Below are 21,034 nucleotides of genomic sequence, written 5' to 3' on the forward strand. Positions count from 1 at the left end.
ACTTTCATTTTTGGAAACTGGATAGAGTTCAGGCCCATCTTGTTAAACCTTGGTTTATGGGCTGCTAATTTGGAAAGAGCAGTCAATCTTATGCCAGCAGGACAAGTTCACGCAGGCAACTGGGGTGGAGAATGCACGACATCGGGTGGGGATTGTGCTAGCTGAGTGTGGCAGAGAAGGAAACCTCAGCTGAGTGGCTGGAGAAGGTGGGGAGGAAGGGGGTGGTGGGAGGAAATGTCACTATGCCTGATATGCCCCAAACAGGGCTGGGAGACCTCCACACAGAAGACTTAGGAACACCAGGCTGCCAAGATATCAGGATGTGTTCCTGCAGAAGGGCTCAGAACTGAGTCAGAATCACGTAGTACTGTGATCTAGGAAACTAACAAGAAGTCCTGGTTCTAGCCACTTCTGGAATGCTAATGAAAGCCGCTTGTGCCCTTGGATATAGATCTGGTGCATTCTCCACCACTCTGAGTGTTTGTACAGCTCAGCTCTTCCATGTTCCTCATCTGTCCTGAAGGGTGAGCCTCAGGCTAGGTCCCATCATTCTTCCCTCCTCTGCACGTCACCTTCTCCTGTGCCTTAAACATCACCTGAATCTGCCCAGCAGGGTTCCAGTTCTGGTTCACATCATCTGCACACTCTCCTAACTGTGCTCCAGTCTCCCAAATTCCCAATCACGGGCAAAACAGAGGCTCTTTCTGTTGCAAGCCAGGGCTCTTAGAAGTGTCTATGCAAGTCCCATAGCTCAACTGGAATGGAGAGGCCCTCCCAGCCAAGCCAAGCAGAGGTGAGGGCAGAGGTAGGACACTGCAGCGGGGCAATGTACCTGTCAAAGGAGGGCCGCTCCCCAGCGTCAAAAGCATCTCTCAACTGCTTCACCAGATTGTCCTGCCCAGGCAGACGGAAGATGCCCTCTTCATTCCGGCCGTGCTCCAGGATGAACTCTGCACATTTCTCCACCAGGATGGGCACCAGATGGGGGCCAAATTTCTGTTCATAGGCCACAGTCTCATCCAAGCGCTGGCCAAACACTGTTGAGGAGAGAGCAAACAGAACCTGCCCGTCATTCTGTGTTTCCTTGGATGAACTATTTCTTGACTTTCTGTGTCACCTGTGACTTCACAGGTTTTATTGCAACGATACTAGACAAAATATAGGAGACAAATCACTCATAATATTTCCTGAAGCTATAAATAGGGGCCTGTAAATTTGAGGCAGTCTTTGTCAGTCTTTTTATATCGACCCACATTTCTTACATATTTAAAATAACGCTTGGCTTTTACTGAATACTTTTTGCTAGGAATTGCACACTTTTTATCTTTAATCTTGACACCAACCCCATGAGGTGGTATTAATGTCACATGCACCTTACTGTTAAAGACACTGAGCCTTAGACACTTGCCAAGGTCAGGCAGCTCAGAGCATGGCACAGTTGGGATTCAGGCCTAGACAGTGAACTCCCAACAATATGCCTTATCCACGGCAGCAAGCAGGCCGTTTTGAGTTCACTCACGTCACAGAGTAGTAAAGCATAACACGGTACGCTCTCCCCCCTTATCCACGGTCAACTGCAGTCTGAAAATATTAAATGCAAAATTCCAGAAACAAACAATTCATAAGTTTTAAATTGCGTGCCATTCTGAGTAGCATGATGAAATCTCTTGCGGTCCCGCTCGGTCCAGCCTGAGATGTGAATCATCCCTTTGTCCGGTGTATCCACATTGTATACACTACTTTCCCAGGAGTCGCGTAGTAGTTGTCTCAGTTATATTTAGCAGTTGTCTCAGTTATAAGACTGAAAAGACATAATGTGTATAGGGTTCGGTACTATCTGAGATCTCAGGCATCCACTGCGGTCTTGAAACGTATCCCCCCAAGGATAAAGAGGGACTACTGTAGTCTATCACATAGATGTTTCATAGCACTAAACTACTGTGGCATTTAAAATAATTTAGGTTGTTTACTATGTCCTAATTATAAACATTGCCACAGCAAACATGTTCATTCACCTGGCAGAGATCCTGGAATGTATGCAGTGCAATGCATAATTTCTAATTAATTAACATTTGGATGCATGAACAAAAGCATTTCATTCTTTTGAAGTATTTCCTTAGGACAACTTCCCAAGTGTAGAATTACTGGGTCAAGAGGTTTGAACATTTTTATAACTTGATGGTATGCAAATTGCTTTCCAAAAATATTTTCCCAAATTACCCTGCCTCCAGCAAAGCAAGTGTGGGCCAGCTCCACGCCAGCTCTGTCCTGGAGAAACTGCTCCACAGTTTCCCCGCACCGGCAGTGTGAGAAGACAAGTTTACATATCAGGACAATCACTGCCTACCCATTCTCCCACCAGGCTTCCATACTCTGGAGGTTCAGAAGACAGGCTGTGGCTTCTGTCCTGTCCTGCCTGACTTTCCCTCTGCCATAATCAGGGCTTTGCTGCACCCAGCACTTCAATCCCTAGGACATCCATTTGCAAAGTCACTTGACTCTCCCCATGATTCTCTCTCTCAGGTTGGTACCCTCCATCCCATCTCGAGTTCCTGTGGATTCCACCTTTATAGAGCTGTACCAGGCTCTTGATCCTCATGTTCTTTTCTGCTCCCACCCACTACCCAGGCTAGGCCAGCCTCCTCTCTCACCTGTAACCACTGCAGTCTCTTCTCTCTATCATGTTCGAAACCCTCCTGCTGCTTGCCTTTCTAAAGCACCGCTCTGGTTGAGTGCCTTCCTCTTGGTTTTCAGTAGTCATCTGCTTCTCCCCCAATTGCTACAGTGATGGTTTTCAAATAGACATTTAAAGCCCTGGCAGTTCGTCATGGCCTCCTCTTTCTTCACATCCAGTGTTGGGAGGTGAGAGTGTGGCATCTAGAAGGAGCTGAATAGGGGGCCTCTGTATTCCCCACTACCACCAAATCTGCTTGGCTGTTGTTCGTTTCACTTATTGCATTGCAGTGAGACTGTGATTAAATACTTCTGGGCTAAAGTTTGAGAATCAAGGCTGACATTCCTCAAGGCTTGGCACCCACCTGCTTTCCTGGCCTGATGTCCTGCCATGCCCCGAGAGGCATCTCACCCTGACGTTTCCAGAACATAATGCTCTGCCGTCTCCATGTCCTTAAACAGTCTCTTCTCCCTATCCAGTCTGCTCTCCCCTTTCCCTGGCTGCACCAATTCTCTTTGTCCTCCTTGGCCCCTCTCAAATATCATCATATCTGCCATGCCTTCCTGACACCCAGATGGAGAGACTACATCCTACTCTGTGCACCGTATTGTTTCTTGAATATCCCAATCCTTCCCACACTCTGTGATCATAATTTGTATGTACCTGTGTCATCTGCATGATTGTAAGCCCCCTGCTACTGGGAATAGGAGGAAGGGCTGTTTTCATCCCTAATGTCTAGTGTAACCCCTGGCAAAAGGTAGACCGTCAACAAATTTTGCTGAAGGATTTAATGAATCAATTTGTCTTTAAGCAAGTATTTTCCATGACTAATGGTTATTCGGCATTTCTTTAGTTTAAACACTAATAGGAATCTCCTTGGTATATGAATTCAGCTTCCCACTAGCATGCATTGAGTGCCCTGTCATGTGCCATCACCAGGTTCCATGGAATGGGTTGTACAGACAAGGGGCATAGAAGACCTTGTTCCTGTTTTTAATGAGTTTGCCAACAAGTTATGAAAATAACATAACAGATGGACTGTCTGCCTTTGAGGGGTCACACAAAACATGGTGAGAAACAATTAGAAAATTTCAATAACCATATGGAATTAGGTTTCTATTTGTCTGTAAAAGGAGCTGGACAGATCTTTTCACCAAATTGATAGGACTGACTTAAAACAGACCAGATAGCATCTGGAAAATTCTCTTTTGAGAGGTCCAGAGAGGGGCTCTTCAATGAGAGAGGCAGATGTCTCTTGGAGCAGTTGAAACTCAGGTTCCAGAGGTCCACTGGACTTGGTGGGGAAAGATATCACAAACACAATTTAAGGATGTGCACAGAGAAGTCAAAGCTTTCAAATTCAAGCTCCATTTCTGAGGTCTTACAGCAGATGCGCCACCTTGCAGGTGATTTGGGGCCAAGCTCCTTCTTACACCTTAATATGTGTCTAGTTCTCTAGCTTTTCTCCTCATCTCAGTCTATCAGCCTTGTCCTGCCTTCATCCTCTATTTTTCTCATGCCTCAAATGCAGCCTTTTTGATATTAATCTGACCCATACTTTTTTCTTCAACATCCCCACCCTGCTGCTTCCTACTACCCTCTGCATGTCTTCATCAGGCCATTGAGAACTACAAAAGACCATACACAACCATATTGTGGAAATTTTTCCTTCCAATCTCTGCAAGACATTGGTTCCAAATTTTCACCACTCCTGTTGAGCTCCCCACCCATTCCCTCCCTTCTCTGTCTCAACAGGTGATCTTGGCTCCTCTTTCCTTCCATTACCAAATGGAGGGTTATGAGTGAACTCCCTCATCTCCAGTCCCTGCCTTTCCCATCCTTTCTCCTTTGTGTTCCTGTCTTCTCCCAGAGGAAGAAAAGGGCCCTACCTTTCATCTAGGATGATGCCTTCTTGAACTGTGAGTTCCATTCCTTCTATCTCTTCCAGTACTTACTGTTTCTCTTTGTATCTTAAAATTTTCTCTTTCAATTGAAAGATCCCACGTGGGTCTAGGTCTTTGCCATTTATGAAAGAATAATCTCCCACCTCAGTTATCACGCAAATGACCAATATTTGCCTTCCTTCTCTTTACCATATACTTGTAATAAAAATGTCTACTTCTAGAGAGATGTATGCCCCACTTCCTCACTTATCACTCACTACTCAGCCTCTCAACCCATCACAATCTGGTTTCATTAGCCTGCACTTCTTCACTAAATCTGCCCACTAAGATTTCTAGTGCTCTCCTAATGTTCATTAAACACCCTACTTACTGATCTTCTCTGAAGACTGATGTTGTTAATTCTCCTTCCTCTTCAATACTTTCTCCCTACATTGCAATAAATCCAACCATTCCTGTTCTATGCTCATGTCACTGATGACTCCTCTCAAGTGTCTTTGACTGTGCTCCATCTTCCACCTGCTCCTTTGGTGCATCATTTCCTGGGATTCCAACTCAGGCTTCTTTTCTTCTCACTCTAGTATTCTCCTTAGGAAAGTGCATATGATTCCACACATTTAGATATCACCTATAAACATATAACTTATTAATCTGCATATCTGGTCTAGATCTCTCTCTCTATATATATATGTATGTATATGTGTGTATATATATGTGTGTATATATAAATGTGTGTATACACATATATGTGTGTATATATGTGTATATATGAATACATGTGTGTGTACATATGGATTGATAGATATAATTTATGAAAGAATAATCCCCCACCTCAGCTCTCATGCAAATGACCAACATTTGCTTTCCTCTCTTTACTTTATACTCATTAAAAAAGTGTTTTATTTGATCATTATATATGTAGTTATGTCATATCTATTTCCATCTTTTCTCTCTCTCTCTCTCTCTCTCTTTCTCCTCTATTCCCATGAGTTCAATGTCTAATGGCAATTCTCTCAGTATCTTCTCTAATCTCACTATCATCCCATCCCTAAATCACTGCTTCTCCTGTAGCCTTCCTCAAAGGCAATAGCTTCATTCCATCGTCAAGCGCCAGGTACTCTCCTAGGCACTGAAAATACAAAGCCATTAATACAAGGTACCTGTACTTAACTAACCCAACTAGCAAAATTGTGAGCATTAGAATCATCCACAACACTCTTCACTCTCTCCAAATAGGTTGGTACATTCTTTTTTTTTTTTTTGAGATGGAGTCTTGCTTTGTCATTCAGGCTAGGGTGCAGTGGCGCAATCTCGGCTCACTGAAACCTCCTTCTCCCGGCTTCAAGAGATTCTCCTGCCTAAGCTTCCTGAGTAGCTGGGACTATAGGCGCGTGCCACCACACCTGGCTGATATTTTGTATTTTCAGTAGAGACGGGGTTTTACCGTGTTAGCCAGGAAGGTCTCGATCGATCTCCTGACCTCGTGATCCGCCCACCTTGGCCTCCCAAAGTGCTGGATTACAGGCATGAGCCACTGCGCCTGGCCTAGGTTGGTACATTCCAAATATGCTTTAAACAAGCTCCCTATTCTCACTGCTGTTGCCTATATCATTATAATGGTTTCTTTTGCAACTCCGTTTCTTGCAAATTCCTTCCACCAGAATTCACAAAGTCATTCAACAAATGTAGGCTGAGCATTTGCTGTGGGCCAGGCTCTTTGATAGCTAGAGAGTATGATAGGATGAATGAAAAATGGTCTTTGCTTTTAAAAAATTCTCAGGAGAATGGGCTTCCTCCTACTCTCCACCTGGAAACCCAGCCTCCTGAATTTGGATGTCTTCTCAGAGAAAACTGGTCACTCTTTCCTCTACTCATAGAGTTCCCTGTGTGTTCCTCGATGTTATCACTCTCACGTAATTTTATGATGATTCATTTAAACATCCCTCTCTTCCACTGGACTATGGACCCCTCAAAGGCAGACACTCCATCTGGCTCAGCATCTATGTTCAGAACCTGGTATGTGATGGACCTCAGAGAGCTATCACTACCTGCTGCCTCCCATTCCTCCCATTCTCTGCCCCTTTTCTCTGCTCAGTACTTCCCCAAACCTACTCTTGTCAAGGAGACCAATGGCCTTTACATTTTAAAACCTGAGGTGAAATTCTCTGTCTTCATCTTAACTACTCTATCAGCAGCATGCGGTACAGCAAGCCACCCCCTCCTTCTTGGGACACTCTCTCACGTGGCTTTTGGTACACCAGTCCCTCTTGGTTCTCCATGTGTCTCATCAGATGCTTTTAGCCTCCTCTGAGGAGTCTTCCTTTCTTGCTGTCCTCTAAACGTTGGAGGGTCCCAGGGCCTCCCTTCCTCATCTGCACACTTTCTCATAGTCTCACCACTTTAAATATCACCCATATGATGAAGACTTTGAACTTGACATCTGCAGCCTAGAAATCTGTCAAAGCTATTCTCTCAACAAGAACCAACCACTGGATGCTCTGGAGACATCAGGACCAACAGTGTCACTTCTTACGTGAGAGAAAAATCATCTTTGCTTTTTTTTTTAGCTTGGCCAGGTCAGGTTTTGTCACTCTTAATCTCAGATCACATGAGGAGTTTGGAATCAGAAACATCCCTGGAACTCCAAAGACCTGGTCCTGAGTTCTACCAATGTCTGACCTCTGGGTCCTAATTGTCACCCCTTTGGCCATTAGCAGAGCATTTCCATCTTAATAGGTATAAATTTTCATGAATTTATTATAATAATTGTAAGTAATATAATTACCATAATATAATTATAATGTATGTAATATGATAATTATAACTATTAACCAATGTAATTAATGACATTAATTTTATGCTGCGAACTGCCCCCGATACTTTCACATGTGCTATCTCATTTAGTCCTCATGAGAACTCTACAAAGTAAATATTATTATTTCATTTTACAGATGAGAAAACTTAGACTTGAATCAGGAATTTTTCCGAGGTCACATTTACCCTGTGATTCTATATTCAGTGCTTTATTTCCTGTTAGAGTTTAAAGCTAATGGAATAAAAGTTCAGAGATCATAAAGTCTCAAGGGGGGGTCCTCTAATGCCAGACCATGCCAGCCCATGCCAGCCCCATCTCCCCTATACCATGTTCACCTCATCCCCAGTCCTCAGACCTAAAATTTTGGACCCCATCCTGAACAACCACAGAAGGGTGAGGTCTCACTACCACACTAGTAACTGCCCTAGCTCTTCCCACAATCCATCTCCACCCCTTACCCCTCAACCCCTTCCTTAGATTTGCTGGAAAACTCCAGGAAACTGAGTTGGTTTGGGGAAGTGGAAATAGAAAGAGCAACTGTCACTTCGCTCCCCACCTTGGTCCTCCTTTGTCATCACTCAAACACTCCTAAGATCAGGACAAGAGCCCCTCCCCACCCTGCCTCTAGCCCAGCCCAGGCCTCAGGGAGAGCTCCCCACCCCCATACACACTGTACCTGCCAGCTCAGCATTGATACCTCCTTCCTAGGGTATCAGTTCCAGAAGTGCTCCCCACCCCTGACAGGAGAGGGAAGAGGCTCTGGGAAACCAGTCTTTTAGTGGAAGAAGTGAACCACAAAATAAAAAAGAAATACCTTTCTTTCGGAGCTTGGGGGTTTTCCTCCTGAAATCCCAGCAAACAAGCAGTGCCAGGGCAGGAAAGCCACAGCCCAGTTCCCACCGCGGCATCCTGGGGATGTGAGGCATGGCGGGGCCGAAGACTCACGCCTCCGATGAGCCAGCCTCAGGCCTTCCCTCCTCCCCAGACTGGAAGACCTCTCTTCTCTCACTTCCAGATCAGCACATGCTTGCAAATACTGCTCAGGTTCTGACTCCAAAAAGGAAATCATGGGATCTGTCCGCACTTGCCCCAGCCCTCCGGGCCCTCCTTCCCCCAGCACTTCCCCTCCCCACTCACCTTTACACACAGGACTCTCTGGCTTTTAAACAGTGAACATAAAGCTGTCAAGGCCCGCAATAAAAATAAGTGCCTCCTTTTACTTAGCAGCTAATTGTCAACTGCCATTCAGGGGATACCTCCCAGGTGGGTTAAAAAAAATCCCACGTGGGAACCCTTACCAGCATCGTTCTATATATCAAAGTGTCTGGCAGAAACAGAGAATTTCACTTAGTGTTTATGAAGCCAGCTCACCATTCCCTGGAAATGCTTTCAGAGTTGCACATGGCTCGGTGGAGGCCTTCAGAGATAATGATCTTGAAGGTAGGTTGTTGGGTAGACTGAGATGATTTTGTCCTCCTGATGAGCAGATACTGTAAATAGTGCAGCAACCCTATCAGACATGCCCAGGAGACGGCAAACAGGCTCTCAGCATTACAGAGAGACAGGCAAGGTTGTCAGGAAGGGCCCCAGGGCTGTCTCATGCTGCCAACCCAGTGTTTATTCTCCATTCATTAATAGGCCAGGAATCAGGGACTCATCTGACTCCACATTCTCTCTGCATATCAAATTCACTCCCACCCCCTGGCAATGTTACCTCCAAAACATTGTGCAAACCTGTTTGCTTTTCTGCATCTCCACTGCCACCACCCGTGTCCAACCGACCATCTTTCCTTTCTGCCTGGACAATGGCTTGAGTTTCATATCTGGTCTCCTGCTTTCATTCTGATCTGCCACCTCCAGCCCAATCCATTTTCCATACAGCAACTAGAATGATCTTTTAAATAGAATCTGATTTTTTTCACCTTCTTCCTTGAAATCCCCAGTGACTACCTATAGCTGTTAGGATGAAGACCAACATCCTTAACAAAGCTATCTCCCCTTTTATTACCCTCCCCTCACTCCAGAGCCTGTCCTTTCTGTCACAGGACCTTTGCACATGCTATTCCCTGTGACTAAGACACCATTCTGCTTCCCCCTTTTCTGTCTAGTTAGCTTCTGCTGGCCTTTCAGAGTTAAGCTTAATCATCACGATTTCAAGGAAGCCTTCCTTGACCTACTTGACAAAGATATTTTTTCCCCATATGGCGTCATGTGTTTTTCCCACATGGCTCTTTTCACAGTTGTAACTATGTTTTCCCTTGGCTCTTTAAAAGTAATTGCTGTGTCTTCTCCTAGCTTGTGAGCTCTTTGAGAGAAAAGACTTTGGCTTTTTTTTCTCTCTCCTCTCTCTCTCTCTTTCTCATTGTTGTGCCCCAGTGTTAGAATAGAACTGGGCACATGGCACATATTAACGACAGAGCTGTTGACCAAATGAATAAATAAGTATCTGTCTGTTGTTAGGAGCTGAGGGCAGGAGAGATGAGGGAATTCATGGAAATAAGTAAAAATCGTCTATTTTAATATCTAATGTAGCTGGTGAGAAAGACCAGAACACATGGAATAACAATGACTGCACACCCCTCCAGGCTACATTGTGCTGTGGATTATGAAATCATGCCCGGAAGGGTGCAGAGAACTTAAAAGAATGAAAGGAGGAAAGAAATCCAAGGTATATCACAATTCAATATTTACATACTGTATGCCTCCTGTTGGCAAACACACAATGATGCTTAAAACACAAGATCTTCTTTTTCAAGATGGCTGACTACAAGCATTTCCAGTAATCTCATCCACTTAGGGGAACCAAGCTAGTGTGCAGACAACCGCACTTTAAATGCAGTGTTCAAGAAAGAACTCGGGAGTTCAACAAAAAAGTGAGAGGAAGCTTTGAAATCCAGGAAGAAAGAAAGCAGGAAGGCTGTATGGCTGAGGCCAGCTGGGAAAGGGGAGCAAATCCCCCAAATAGGAGAGGGTGAGTGAGTGCCTTTCTGCTGTCCACTTTCCCACTGGGGAATTATACAATCCAGGCCGTAGGAGAGCACCTTGACTCTCCCACACCACGAATCTAACTTGGGGAGTGGCAAGAAGACTATGATATGGAACTGCTCCAGGGAATGTCCTACACCCTTTTTGGAACCTGGCTGGCTGCTGTGGGACAATATTCTGGATCAGAGCTCTTACAGACTGTGCATGGGGGAACTTGGGTGGTGCTTGCAGGACTGGGGCTTGAGTGGGGGATGAACCCCTGCAGCCTGCTCTGAGAAGCAAGTGTGGAGTGGGCTCCAGCCACTGGCATTGCAACCAGGCACACCACCATCCCAGGTCCTAAGCAAGAGGAGAGTTGTTGTGGAGGCTTGGTCTGAAGCTGAATGGCATCTCCTATGGCCTAGGACTGAGTTGTGGACTAGATGCAGCCTGCTAGGAGTGACTGGGTGGCCAAGTTGGCTGCCATAGCCAGGATGGAGGAGGGAACTTTGCTGGGACTGGGGTGTGAGACGAAAGCAAGGCTCATTCCTGTGGGCCAAAGCAGTGGCCACTGGGACAGCCCTATCCTCCCTATCCTAAGACTTCAGGACAGCAAAGGTTGCCAGTCACCAAGCATTTCATAAGCAGCCTAAGGACTTCCTCTACCCCCTAATCAAGGCTGGTGCATGCATATGCCATTGGAGGGCCTGAGTACAAGCTTGCTTGGTCCAGCTCTGCCCAACTTTGCCCCCTACTCCAAGACAGAGTGTGGGATCCAGGCTCCTGGGTGTTCCACAAGCCAACTACCACCTGGGTTACCCAAATACCTCTTCTGGGGAACAGAGGTCAGGCATAAATCTCCATGCTACCCCCACCGCTTGTTCTTACCTGCAAGCACCATCTACTAGCCTGGAGGCTGGCCCACACAGCCCATTGAAACTTGAAACAACTGCTAACACAAAAGCACTGTGCTTGAGAACTAGAAAAACATCTCATGACCAACTTTACACCCACTGCCCCCACCATCCTTGCTGCCCGAAAGATCAAAAGCCCACTCACCTGCCCAGTACACCACTACTACAATCAGCATCCAAAAAAGCCCCCCACAGGTCCAAGAATCGGCCCGCCTGGAACTGCCAATACACGTGCCAGCATATGCTGCCTGAGGTCACAAGGAGAAACACACTTGGCCCACCACTGCTACCACTGAAACCTGAAAAAGTAACCAATAACTGCACCCTAACACACTGAGGAATCCATAGATACCACTAAGGCTATTTATGACCAAGGAAATCATACAGCATCTTCCCCACTGCACACACTAAGAAGCAAAGCCAAATGGCCCTACCCAACCAACATCATAGTCATATCTTCAAGAAAAAATGTCCCCACCCCATAATGAATGTAAATTCAAAAATAAGAGGAAGTGACTATTGCTTCAGATGTGCAGAAATCAATGTAACAATACAGGAAGCACGAAAAAGCAATGTAATATGACACCCTCAAAGGAAAACAATAATTCTCTAGCAATAGCTCCTAACCAAAAAAACTCCTCAAAATCCCAGATAAAGAATTCAAAATATTGATTTTAAGGAAGCCTAATTAGATGCAAGAGAAATCTAAAATCAATACAAATAAATCAGAAAATCAATTCAAGATATGGATGATAAATTTACAAAGAAGATAGATAACTTTTTAAAAATCCAAACAGGAATTCTGGAACAAAATAAATTTATTGGAGGAATTACAGAAAACATTCAAAAGCTGCAACAGTAGACTAGAGCAAGCAAAAGGCAGAATTTCAGAACCTGAATACAAGTATTTTGAAATAATCCAGCTAGGCAAAAATAAAGAAAAAAGAATAAAAAGGAATGAACAAATTGAGTCATTTGGAACTACATAAACGAACTGGTATAACAGTTCTAAATACATATGCACTCAACACGGAGCATCCAGATTCACGAAACAAATATTACTGACCTAAAACTAAAAAAGAGATTGACAGCAACACAGTAATAGTGGGAACTCAACACCCCATTCTCAGCATTACCCAGATCATCTAGACAGAAAATCAATTAAAAAGTCTTAAATTAGACTTTACACCAAGTGGGATGAATAGACTTTTACAGAACATTCTATATAACAATTGCAAAATATACATTCTTCTCAACAACACAGGGAACATTCTCCAAGACAGGCCATATGTCAGGCCACAAAGCAAGTCTCAAAAAATTTTTAAAAACTGAGATCATATCAAGTATCTTCTCAGACCACAGTGGAATAAAACTAGAAATCAATACCAAGAGGAACTTCAAAAACTATACAAATACATGGAAACTAAACAACATGCTACCGAATGATCATTGGGTCAATACAGAAATTAAGATAGAAATCTAAAAATTTTTTAAACAAATGAAAATACAAAAACATACCAAAATCTGTAGGCTACAGCAAAAGCAGTGCAAAGAGGGACGTTAATAGCAGTAAATGCCTACATCAAAAAGTAGAAAGAGTACAAATTAACAACCTAACTTCAAACCTCAAGAAACTAGAAAAGCAAGAACAGACCAAACTCAAAATAAGCAGAAGAAAAGAAATAACAAAGGTTAGAGCAGAACTAAATGAAATAGAAACCAAAGAAACAATACAAGGGATCAACAAAATGAAAAGTTGGCTTTTCAAAAAGATAAACAAAATTGTTAGACTTCTAGCTAGACTAACCAAGAAGAAAAGAGATCCAAACAAACAAATCAGAAATGAAAAAGGAGACATTATAACTAATACCATCGAAATACAAAAGATCATCAGAAATTATTATTAACAACTAGATGCCCACAAACTAGAAAACCTAGAGGAAATGGATAAATTCCTAGAAACATATACCTCCCAAGATTGAAGCAGGAAGAAATAGAAAGTCTGAAGAGACCAACAATGAGTAGTGAGATTGAATCAGTAATAATAAAACTTCCAAAAAAGAAAAACCCAGGACCAGATGAATTTACAGTTGAATTCTACCAAACATACAAAGAAGTTCTAATACTAACTCTCCTGAAACTGTTCCAAAAAACTGAGAAGGAGAGAATTCTCCCTAACTCACTCTACAGGATCAGTATCGCTGTGATACCAAAACCAGACAAGGACATAACAACAACAAAAAAGAAAACTACAGACCAATATCCCTGATGAATATAGACTCAAAAATCCTCAACAAAATACTAACAAACCAAATCCAACAGCACATCAAAAAGATAATACAACATGATCAAATAAGTTTTATATCAGGAAGGTAAGGATGATTCAATATACACAAATCAATAAATGTGATACATCACACAAACAGAATTAAGGCAAAAGCCATATGGCCATCTCAACAGACACAGAAAAAGCATATGATAAAATTCAGCATCTGTTCGTAATAAAAATTCTCAACAAACTAGGCATAGGAGGAATGTGCCTCAAAATAATATAGGTCACATGCAACAAATGCACAGCCAACATCATACTGAATGGGAGAAAGTCGAAAGTATTCCCTCTAAGAACTGGAACAAAACAGGGATGCCAACTTTCACCATTCCTACTCAATAGAATACTGGAAGTCCTACCCAGAGTAATCAGGCAAGAGAAAGCAATAAGTGATATCCGAATTGGAAAAGAGGAGGTCAAATTATCCCTATTCGCTGATGATGTGATCTTATATCTAGAAAAACCTAAAGACTCCACAAAAATACTCTTAGATCTGATAAATGCATTCAGTAAAGTTTCAGGATACAAAATCAACATACAAAAATCAGTAGCATTTCTATACACCAGTAACGATCTAGCTGAAAACAAAATCAAGAAGGCATTCTGATTTACAATAACTATAGAAAATAAAATACCTAGGAATATACTTAACCAAGGAGATGAAAGATCTCTACAAGGAAAACTACAAAATCACTGACAAAAGAAATTGTAAATGACACAAACAAATAAAAAAATCCCATGTTCATGCATTGGAAAAATCAATATCATTAAAATAATCGTACTACCCAAAGCAATCTACAGATTCAATGCAATTTCTATCAAAATACCAATGTCATTTCTTCACAGAACTAGAAAAAAAATTCCTAAAATTTATATTTAACCAAAAAAAGGGCTCAAATAACCAAACAAACCCTAAGCACAAAGAACAAGGCTGGAGGCATCATATTACTTGACTTCAAATTATACTACAAGGCTATGGTAACCAAAACAGCATGTCACTGGTATAAAAACAGACACATAGATCAATGGAACAGAATAGAGAACCCAGCAATAAAGCCACATATTTATAGTCAGCTGATCTTTGACAAAGTATATAAGAACATACCCTGGAGAAAATACACCATTTTCAATAAGTGGTTCTGGGAAAATCTGATTGCCAAATGCTGAAGAATGAAACTGGAGCCCTATCTTTCACCATATACAAAAATCAAGATGATTAAAAACTTAAATGTAAGATCTGAAACTATAAAACCTAGAATAAAGCTAGAATAAAACCAAGGGAAAACTCTTCTGGACATTGGTCTAGGCAAAGAATTCATGAATAAGGCCTCAAAAGCACAGGCCACAAAAATAAAAATAGACAAATAGGACTTAATTAAGCTAAAAAGCTTCTGTACAGCAAAAGAATCAACAGAGTGAACAGACAACCTACTAAATGGGAGAAAATAGCTGCAAACTATGCATATGATAAAGGACTAATATCCAGAATCTACAAGGAGCTCAAATAACTCAACAACAATAAAACCAAATAACCCCATTAAAAAGTGGGTAAAGGACATGAGCAGACAATTTGCAAAAGAAAACATACAAATGGCAAACATGCATATGAAAAAAATCCTCAACATTAATAATCATCAGAGAAATGCAAATAAAACCCACAATGAGATCACACCTTACACCAGTCTGAATGGCAATTACCAAAAAGTAAAAAAATAACAGATGTCAGTCAAGATGCAGAGAAAAGGGAACACATACACTGTTGGTGGGAATGTAAATTTGTTCAACCTCTATGGAAAACAGTACGGAGATTTCTCAGAAAACTAAAAATAAAACTATAATTTGATCCAGCAATCCCACTACTGGGTATATACCCAAAGGAAAGGCAATTATTATAACAAAAAGATACCTTCACTTGTATGTTTATCACATGATTATTACAATGGCAAAGATATGGAATCAACCTAACTGTCCATCAACAGATGATCGGATGAAGAAAACATGGTATAAATACACAATGGTATACTTACTGTTCAGCCAAAGAATAGTAAATATGACATCTCAAAGAATGAAATCATGTCTTTTGCAGCAACATCAACGGAACTAGAAGCCATTTTTAAGTGAGAACGAGGCAGACACAGAAAGATATCACATGTTCTGACTATAAGTGGGAGCTAAGTAACATGTACACACAGACATAGAGTATGGAATTATGGACAACAGAAACTCAGAAGGATGAGGAGATGGAAGGGGGTGTATGATGAGAAATCACTTAATAGGTACAATATGTGTTATCTGGATGATGGATACCCTAAAAGACCTGGCCACTACTACACAATCTATGCATGTAACAAAATTGCACCTGTACTCCATAAATTTATACTAATAATAATGATTTCAAAAACATAGGACCTGTTTCAGGACTTTAAAATTGGGTTGAGTAAAGGAGAACAATGTAATGCATTGTTTCCTCACTCAGCAATAGCCTGAGCAAAACCTCAGATGGCTCATCTCCGGAGGAAGAGGACAAAAGCAGGTCCGGACAGAGTGTGATGATTTGCAATTTGGACTGCTTGCTCCCTGGAGATGGGACAGGGACCAGGTTTCAGTGTGGAGATCCAGAGAAGGCATGCCTGCCTTACTAAAAGGAAGGAGTAGTTTAGAGGAAATGGGCAGGAGTAAGCTGAGAATGAGTTGTCAGAAGTCACAAGCCCTTAGGAAAGGGTGGCAAGAAATTAGCCCACTGATAAGAAAAAGGCTGAAACACCAATGTGCTGCCCTCTAAAGTGAGAGGAACACTCAGAGCCAGCTACAGGCAGGAGGAGCCCTGAGGAAGAAGTTGGGAATGCCGTGAAGACTATGTGGGCCATCTCTCCAGTCAAGGGAGAAAAGGAGCCCAAAAGGGGATGGCAAGCCAGAAGAGGCATCAGCTCTGCACAATTGTTACCAGAGTAACTTCTAAAATTTATTTATTTATTTATTTATTTATTTATTTATTTATTTATTTGAGACGGAGTCTCGCTCTGTCGCCCAGGCTGGAGTGCAGTGGCGCGATCTCGGCTCACTGCAAGCTCCGCCTCCTGGGTTCACGCCATTCTCCTGCCTCAGCCTCTCCGAGTAGCTGGGACTATAGGCGCCCGCCACCACGCCCGGCTAATTTTTTGTATTTTTAGTAGAGACGGGGTTTCACCGTGTTAGCCAGAATGGTCTCGATCTCCTGACCTCGTGATCCGCCCGCCTCGGCCTCCCAAAGTGCTGGGATTACAGGCTTGAGCCACCGCGCCCGGCCAACTTCTAAAATTTAAAATTGGGATTCATTCCCTAGGGTGTATAGACAGGCTACAGGTGTCTGAAAATATTTTGCTGTCGAAAGCAAAATTGTTTGTGTCTAGGTATTTTTCTGGGGAGAGTTTCTACAGCTTTCATCAGATTCTCCAAGGGGGGCTTTGCACCATAAAGAGCTCCACCGAGACTCACCACTGACATAGTTGGAGGAAGATGTTATAATTATAGAGGACACAACCCATTTACTTAATAATCTCTCAGATAAGCTGATCATCATCTAACAGAGGAGAGCCTACTGAGGGAGCAGAATGTAGTGCTGCTATGGGAAAAGGACGTGATTCTTTCACCCATTCGATTAATAAATCTTTATTGAGCACTGCTTACATTCTAGGATAAGGTACTGTACAAAAAAGAGAAAAGCAATTCCTGCCAAGTAGATTAAAGCTTTCATTCCAGTGAGGGGAGTCTAGCTAGGAACAAAACAAATGAGTAAAATATTTAGCATGTTAGAAGAGGTTATGCGCCAAGGAGCAAAGCGAGGCAGAACTGAGGGGTAAGGAAGGGGTTCAACGCTAAACAGAATGATAGAGGAAGGCTTACTGAGGTGATGTTTGATCAAAGACCTGAAGACGGTAAGGGACCAAGCCATGCAGCTACCTGGGGAAAGAGGATTCCCAGCGAAGGAAACAGCAAGTGCAAGGGCCTGAAGGCAGGAACATGGGTAGGATGTTTGAGGAGGCTGGTCTGGTGTAGCTAGAGTGAAATGAGCACAGGAGAGTGTTCTAGAAAACAAGGTCAGAGGGGAAATGCGGGAGGGGAGGCGGCGGGCAGACTGTGCACTATAAGATCATTATAAAGCCTTGACTTTTACTCTGCGTGAGAAAGGAAGCTATCGGAGAATGTTGAGCTGAGAAGAATCTTGATATGACAGGTTTAACAGGCTCACTCTGGCCGCTCTGTTGAAAACAGACTGTAAGAAGACAGGGGTGAACGTGTGGAGATGAGTTTCAAGGTTAGTGCTGTAATTTGACAAGAGAGGATTCCATCTCCATTGGGGTGGTAGTAGTGAAGGTGGTGGGAAGGGGGCAGGCTCTGGGTGGAAAAAGAAAGTTTCACAAAGGGCTAGAAAGAGGTGGCAGCAACATGTCTCAGTGACTTCACAATATTTGGGAGGCATGTCTTTCCCATCTAGTCAACCCACGTTAGAGGTTCTTTCCAAGTGGTAATGTGCTGTGGCAAAAGAGCCCTGGCCCTGCCCCTCACCTGCTGGGCCCATGGGACACGTCATTTGTCCCTTTAAGGCCAACATTCCCTAACTTACAAATAGTAAGAACAAATTTCTGATTTGTCCAGTGGCCTCAAATGAGACTCTATACTGTCTTAAAAATGCCCTCACATTCTGAGATCTATGATTTTGGTTAGTAACTTTAAACATGGCTGGGCATGGTGGCTCATGCCTGTAATCCCAGCACTTTGGGAAGCCGAGGCAGTGGATCACCTAAGGTCAGGAGTTCGAGACCAGCCTGGCCAAAACAAGGTGAAACCCTGTCTTTACTAAATATACAAAAATTAGCTGGGTGTGGTGGCACATGCCTGTAATCCCAGCTGTTCAGAAGGCTGAGGTAGGAGAATCGCTCAAACCCTGGAGGCGGAGGTTTCAGTGAGCCGAGATTGTGCCAGTGCACTCCAGTCTGGGAGACAGAGTGAGACTCCATCTCAAAATAATAATAATAATAATAATAATCATCATCATCATCATCATCATCATCTGAGATGCTGTATCAGAGGCAACACTGTTCTTTGAATAAGTAAGTGGTGTTGCACTCTGATTTCCCCTTTGCTGGACTTTCCACCGCCTACAGGACTTATGCTTGACTTTCTTCTCAGGGTGGTGGTCTTGGGGTGCGGTGAGGGTGAAATCCCCATGTGTATCATGACAGAGTACAGCAGTTCACTATCTCAAGGCTCAGCCAAGCATCACAGTAGCCACAGAACCTAGTGAAAGTACACGGATACCATTTTGACTCAGAGAGCAGGTGCATGATTAGGCAACATCCACTACCCTTGTCTATGCAGATAGCTTAAAGCACTGGACTGGAGAAAACAGAAAAGGTTGGCTCACAATCTCATAATCCAGCCCAATAAGGATGGTCACAGCTAAGATTTTCCAGCATGTTGCCTAATTATGTACCTGCAGCTCATGTGCTCCCAGAGAAACAGACAGGGTAAAATCAATGCTAATGTCCCCTTTCTTGGTCCCAGACTCTTATAAAACCTCTTGGCAGTTCCTGCTCTTGGTTTCTTTGAGAAGCTAATGTATCTAACCAGCAAATCTTTCTTGGTTTTTTAACATCATTAGATACGATTTCTATTTGTAACCAAATAAACGCTGAAATGTATCAATTAAGATTCCAGGCCGGGCATGGTGGCTCACGCCTGTAATCCCAGCACTTTGGGAGGCCAAGGCGGGTGGATCACGAGGCCAGGATATCGAGACCATCCTGGCCAACATGGTGAAACCCTGCCTCTACTTAAAAAATACAAAAAAAGAATTAGCCAGGCGTGGTGGCGGGCACCTGTAGTCCCAGCTACTCAGGAGGCTGAGGCAGGAGAATGGTGTGAACCCGGGAGGCGGAGCTTGCAGTGAACCGAGATCACGCCACTGCACTCCATCCTGGGCGACAGACCAAGACTCCGTCTCGGAAAAAAAAAAAAGAAAAAGATTCCATAGCACCTTGGGGAAAATGCTTAAGCCGTTCTGAAAAAAGTGTGTAGATGTAAACAGTAGATGAAAGAAAAATATAAAATGCCTCTAGTGGAGTATTTTTTCTTTACTTTCCACAAAATTATTGTGATATTCTTGAAATTTCTGAAAGAAGCTGTTGGCCAGTGAAATAAATATTTAATACTCAAACTACGAAAGCATCCCTAAATGATTTCCAAAATAACAGGCCACACAGTCAATACATAATTATATATTTAAGGTTATCTGGAGTTGACACAAGTAGGCGTGCTCCTAAAAAGTTGAAGGAAAATGTTAACTTGAGAACTCATACCTGCCAGTTTTTTCATATTTTTATAAAAGGAGGGAAACATACTAGATTCACGTGTTTGTTAATTTCAGATGGTTTTTGCATCCGTTTTCTTTAGTCAGGACCCTCCTCAAATATGGAAACATCACTAGGATTCCCAGAGAGCTCAAATTCTTGAGTTGTGCAACCCAGAAAAGTGTTGAATGCTGAATTCACTGTACACCTGCAAGACTCCAGACACAATTCCTGAACCTTTCCCCAGTCTGATGATCCCTCTTTTGGACAGCAGATTTATTTTCCTGTGCCGACTTATGCAGCCTAACTTATGCTTTCAGCATAGCTCTTGCCATCAGTTCCCAGAACCAGGCAGACGCATGGTGTTGCGTGAGCCAGTGCTGCTGGGTACCCAGGGTCAGCTTATCCAACCCATTCATTTTACAGATGAGAGTACTTTGGCCCAGAGAGGAGAAAGGACTACTTCCAGAAATCATACACATTTACTCTCTGCAAAAGACTTGCCTTCCCTCCAGTTAATTTGGAGATGGCTCTTTGAGATGACCCAAGTGCCGCAGGGGGTGGGAAGCTAGAAGCTCTGAGCCCACTTTTCCTCCACATTTGACAGAGGACTTGGCCATGGGCATGCAGAGAACTGCTTTCTGGTTGTCTCCCTTGAGCACTGCTCGAGGAGCTATCACATTGGAGCTACTTCCTACTGCCTGAGATGTCACAAGCACCTGCCCAGGAAAGCCTGCAGGGGTCCTTACCTCCACAGGGTGTGCCAGCAACTCTCCGGAGGAATTTAACCCACTCCTCCATCTCTCCCTGGGTGCTGGCCATGAGGACATAGGAGTCCTGTCCCACGCGATTCTGGTCCCATGAGGCTGGAGGAAGAAGTAGCACTTGTGAAGGTCTTAGAGTGATAAGAGCATGAGAACAAGGGGAAGGGAAGGGAACCAGACCTAAACTGATTTCTTGGCTCAATGAAGCACTGCCAGCCAAACAACACAAATGCATTGTCTAATTATCCTCAGTGAAACTGGATATCCGGGCACTCTTACTATTTTTGCTGAAGCTCTAACTCTACAGACAAATCATTGAACGCAATGGTTTGCAATTGGCATAG

General features: G+C 43.2%; 1 protein-coding gene across 1 annotated transcript in view; it reads right to left on the reverse strand.

The window, feature by feature from the left end:
• Positions 1-21,034, reverse strand: part of ARHGAP25 (Rho GTPase activating protein 25) — a 91,365-nt gene that overhangs the window by 18,551 nt on the left and 51,780 nt on the right. Inside the window, exons 4-5 of the mRNA XM_032177484.2 lie at positions 20,676-20,792; positions 833-1,037 (exon numbers count right to left, since the gene is read on the reverse strand). Coding sequence (XP_032033375.1) covers positions 833-1,037; positions 20,676-20,792 — 322 coding nt within the window. The remainder of the gene's footprint in view (positions 1-832; positions 1,038-20,675; positions 20,793-21,034) is intronic.

Source organism: Hylobates moloch, unplaced genomic scaffold, assembly GCF_009828535.3.
Source record: "Hylobates moloch isolate HMO894 unplaced genomic scaffold, HMol_V3 SCAFFOLD_15, whole genome shotgun sequence".
Classification (NCBI taxonomy): domain Eukaryota; kingdom Metazoa; phylum Chordata; class Mammalia; order Primates; family Hylobatidae; genus Hylobates; species Hylobates moloch.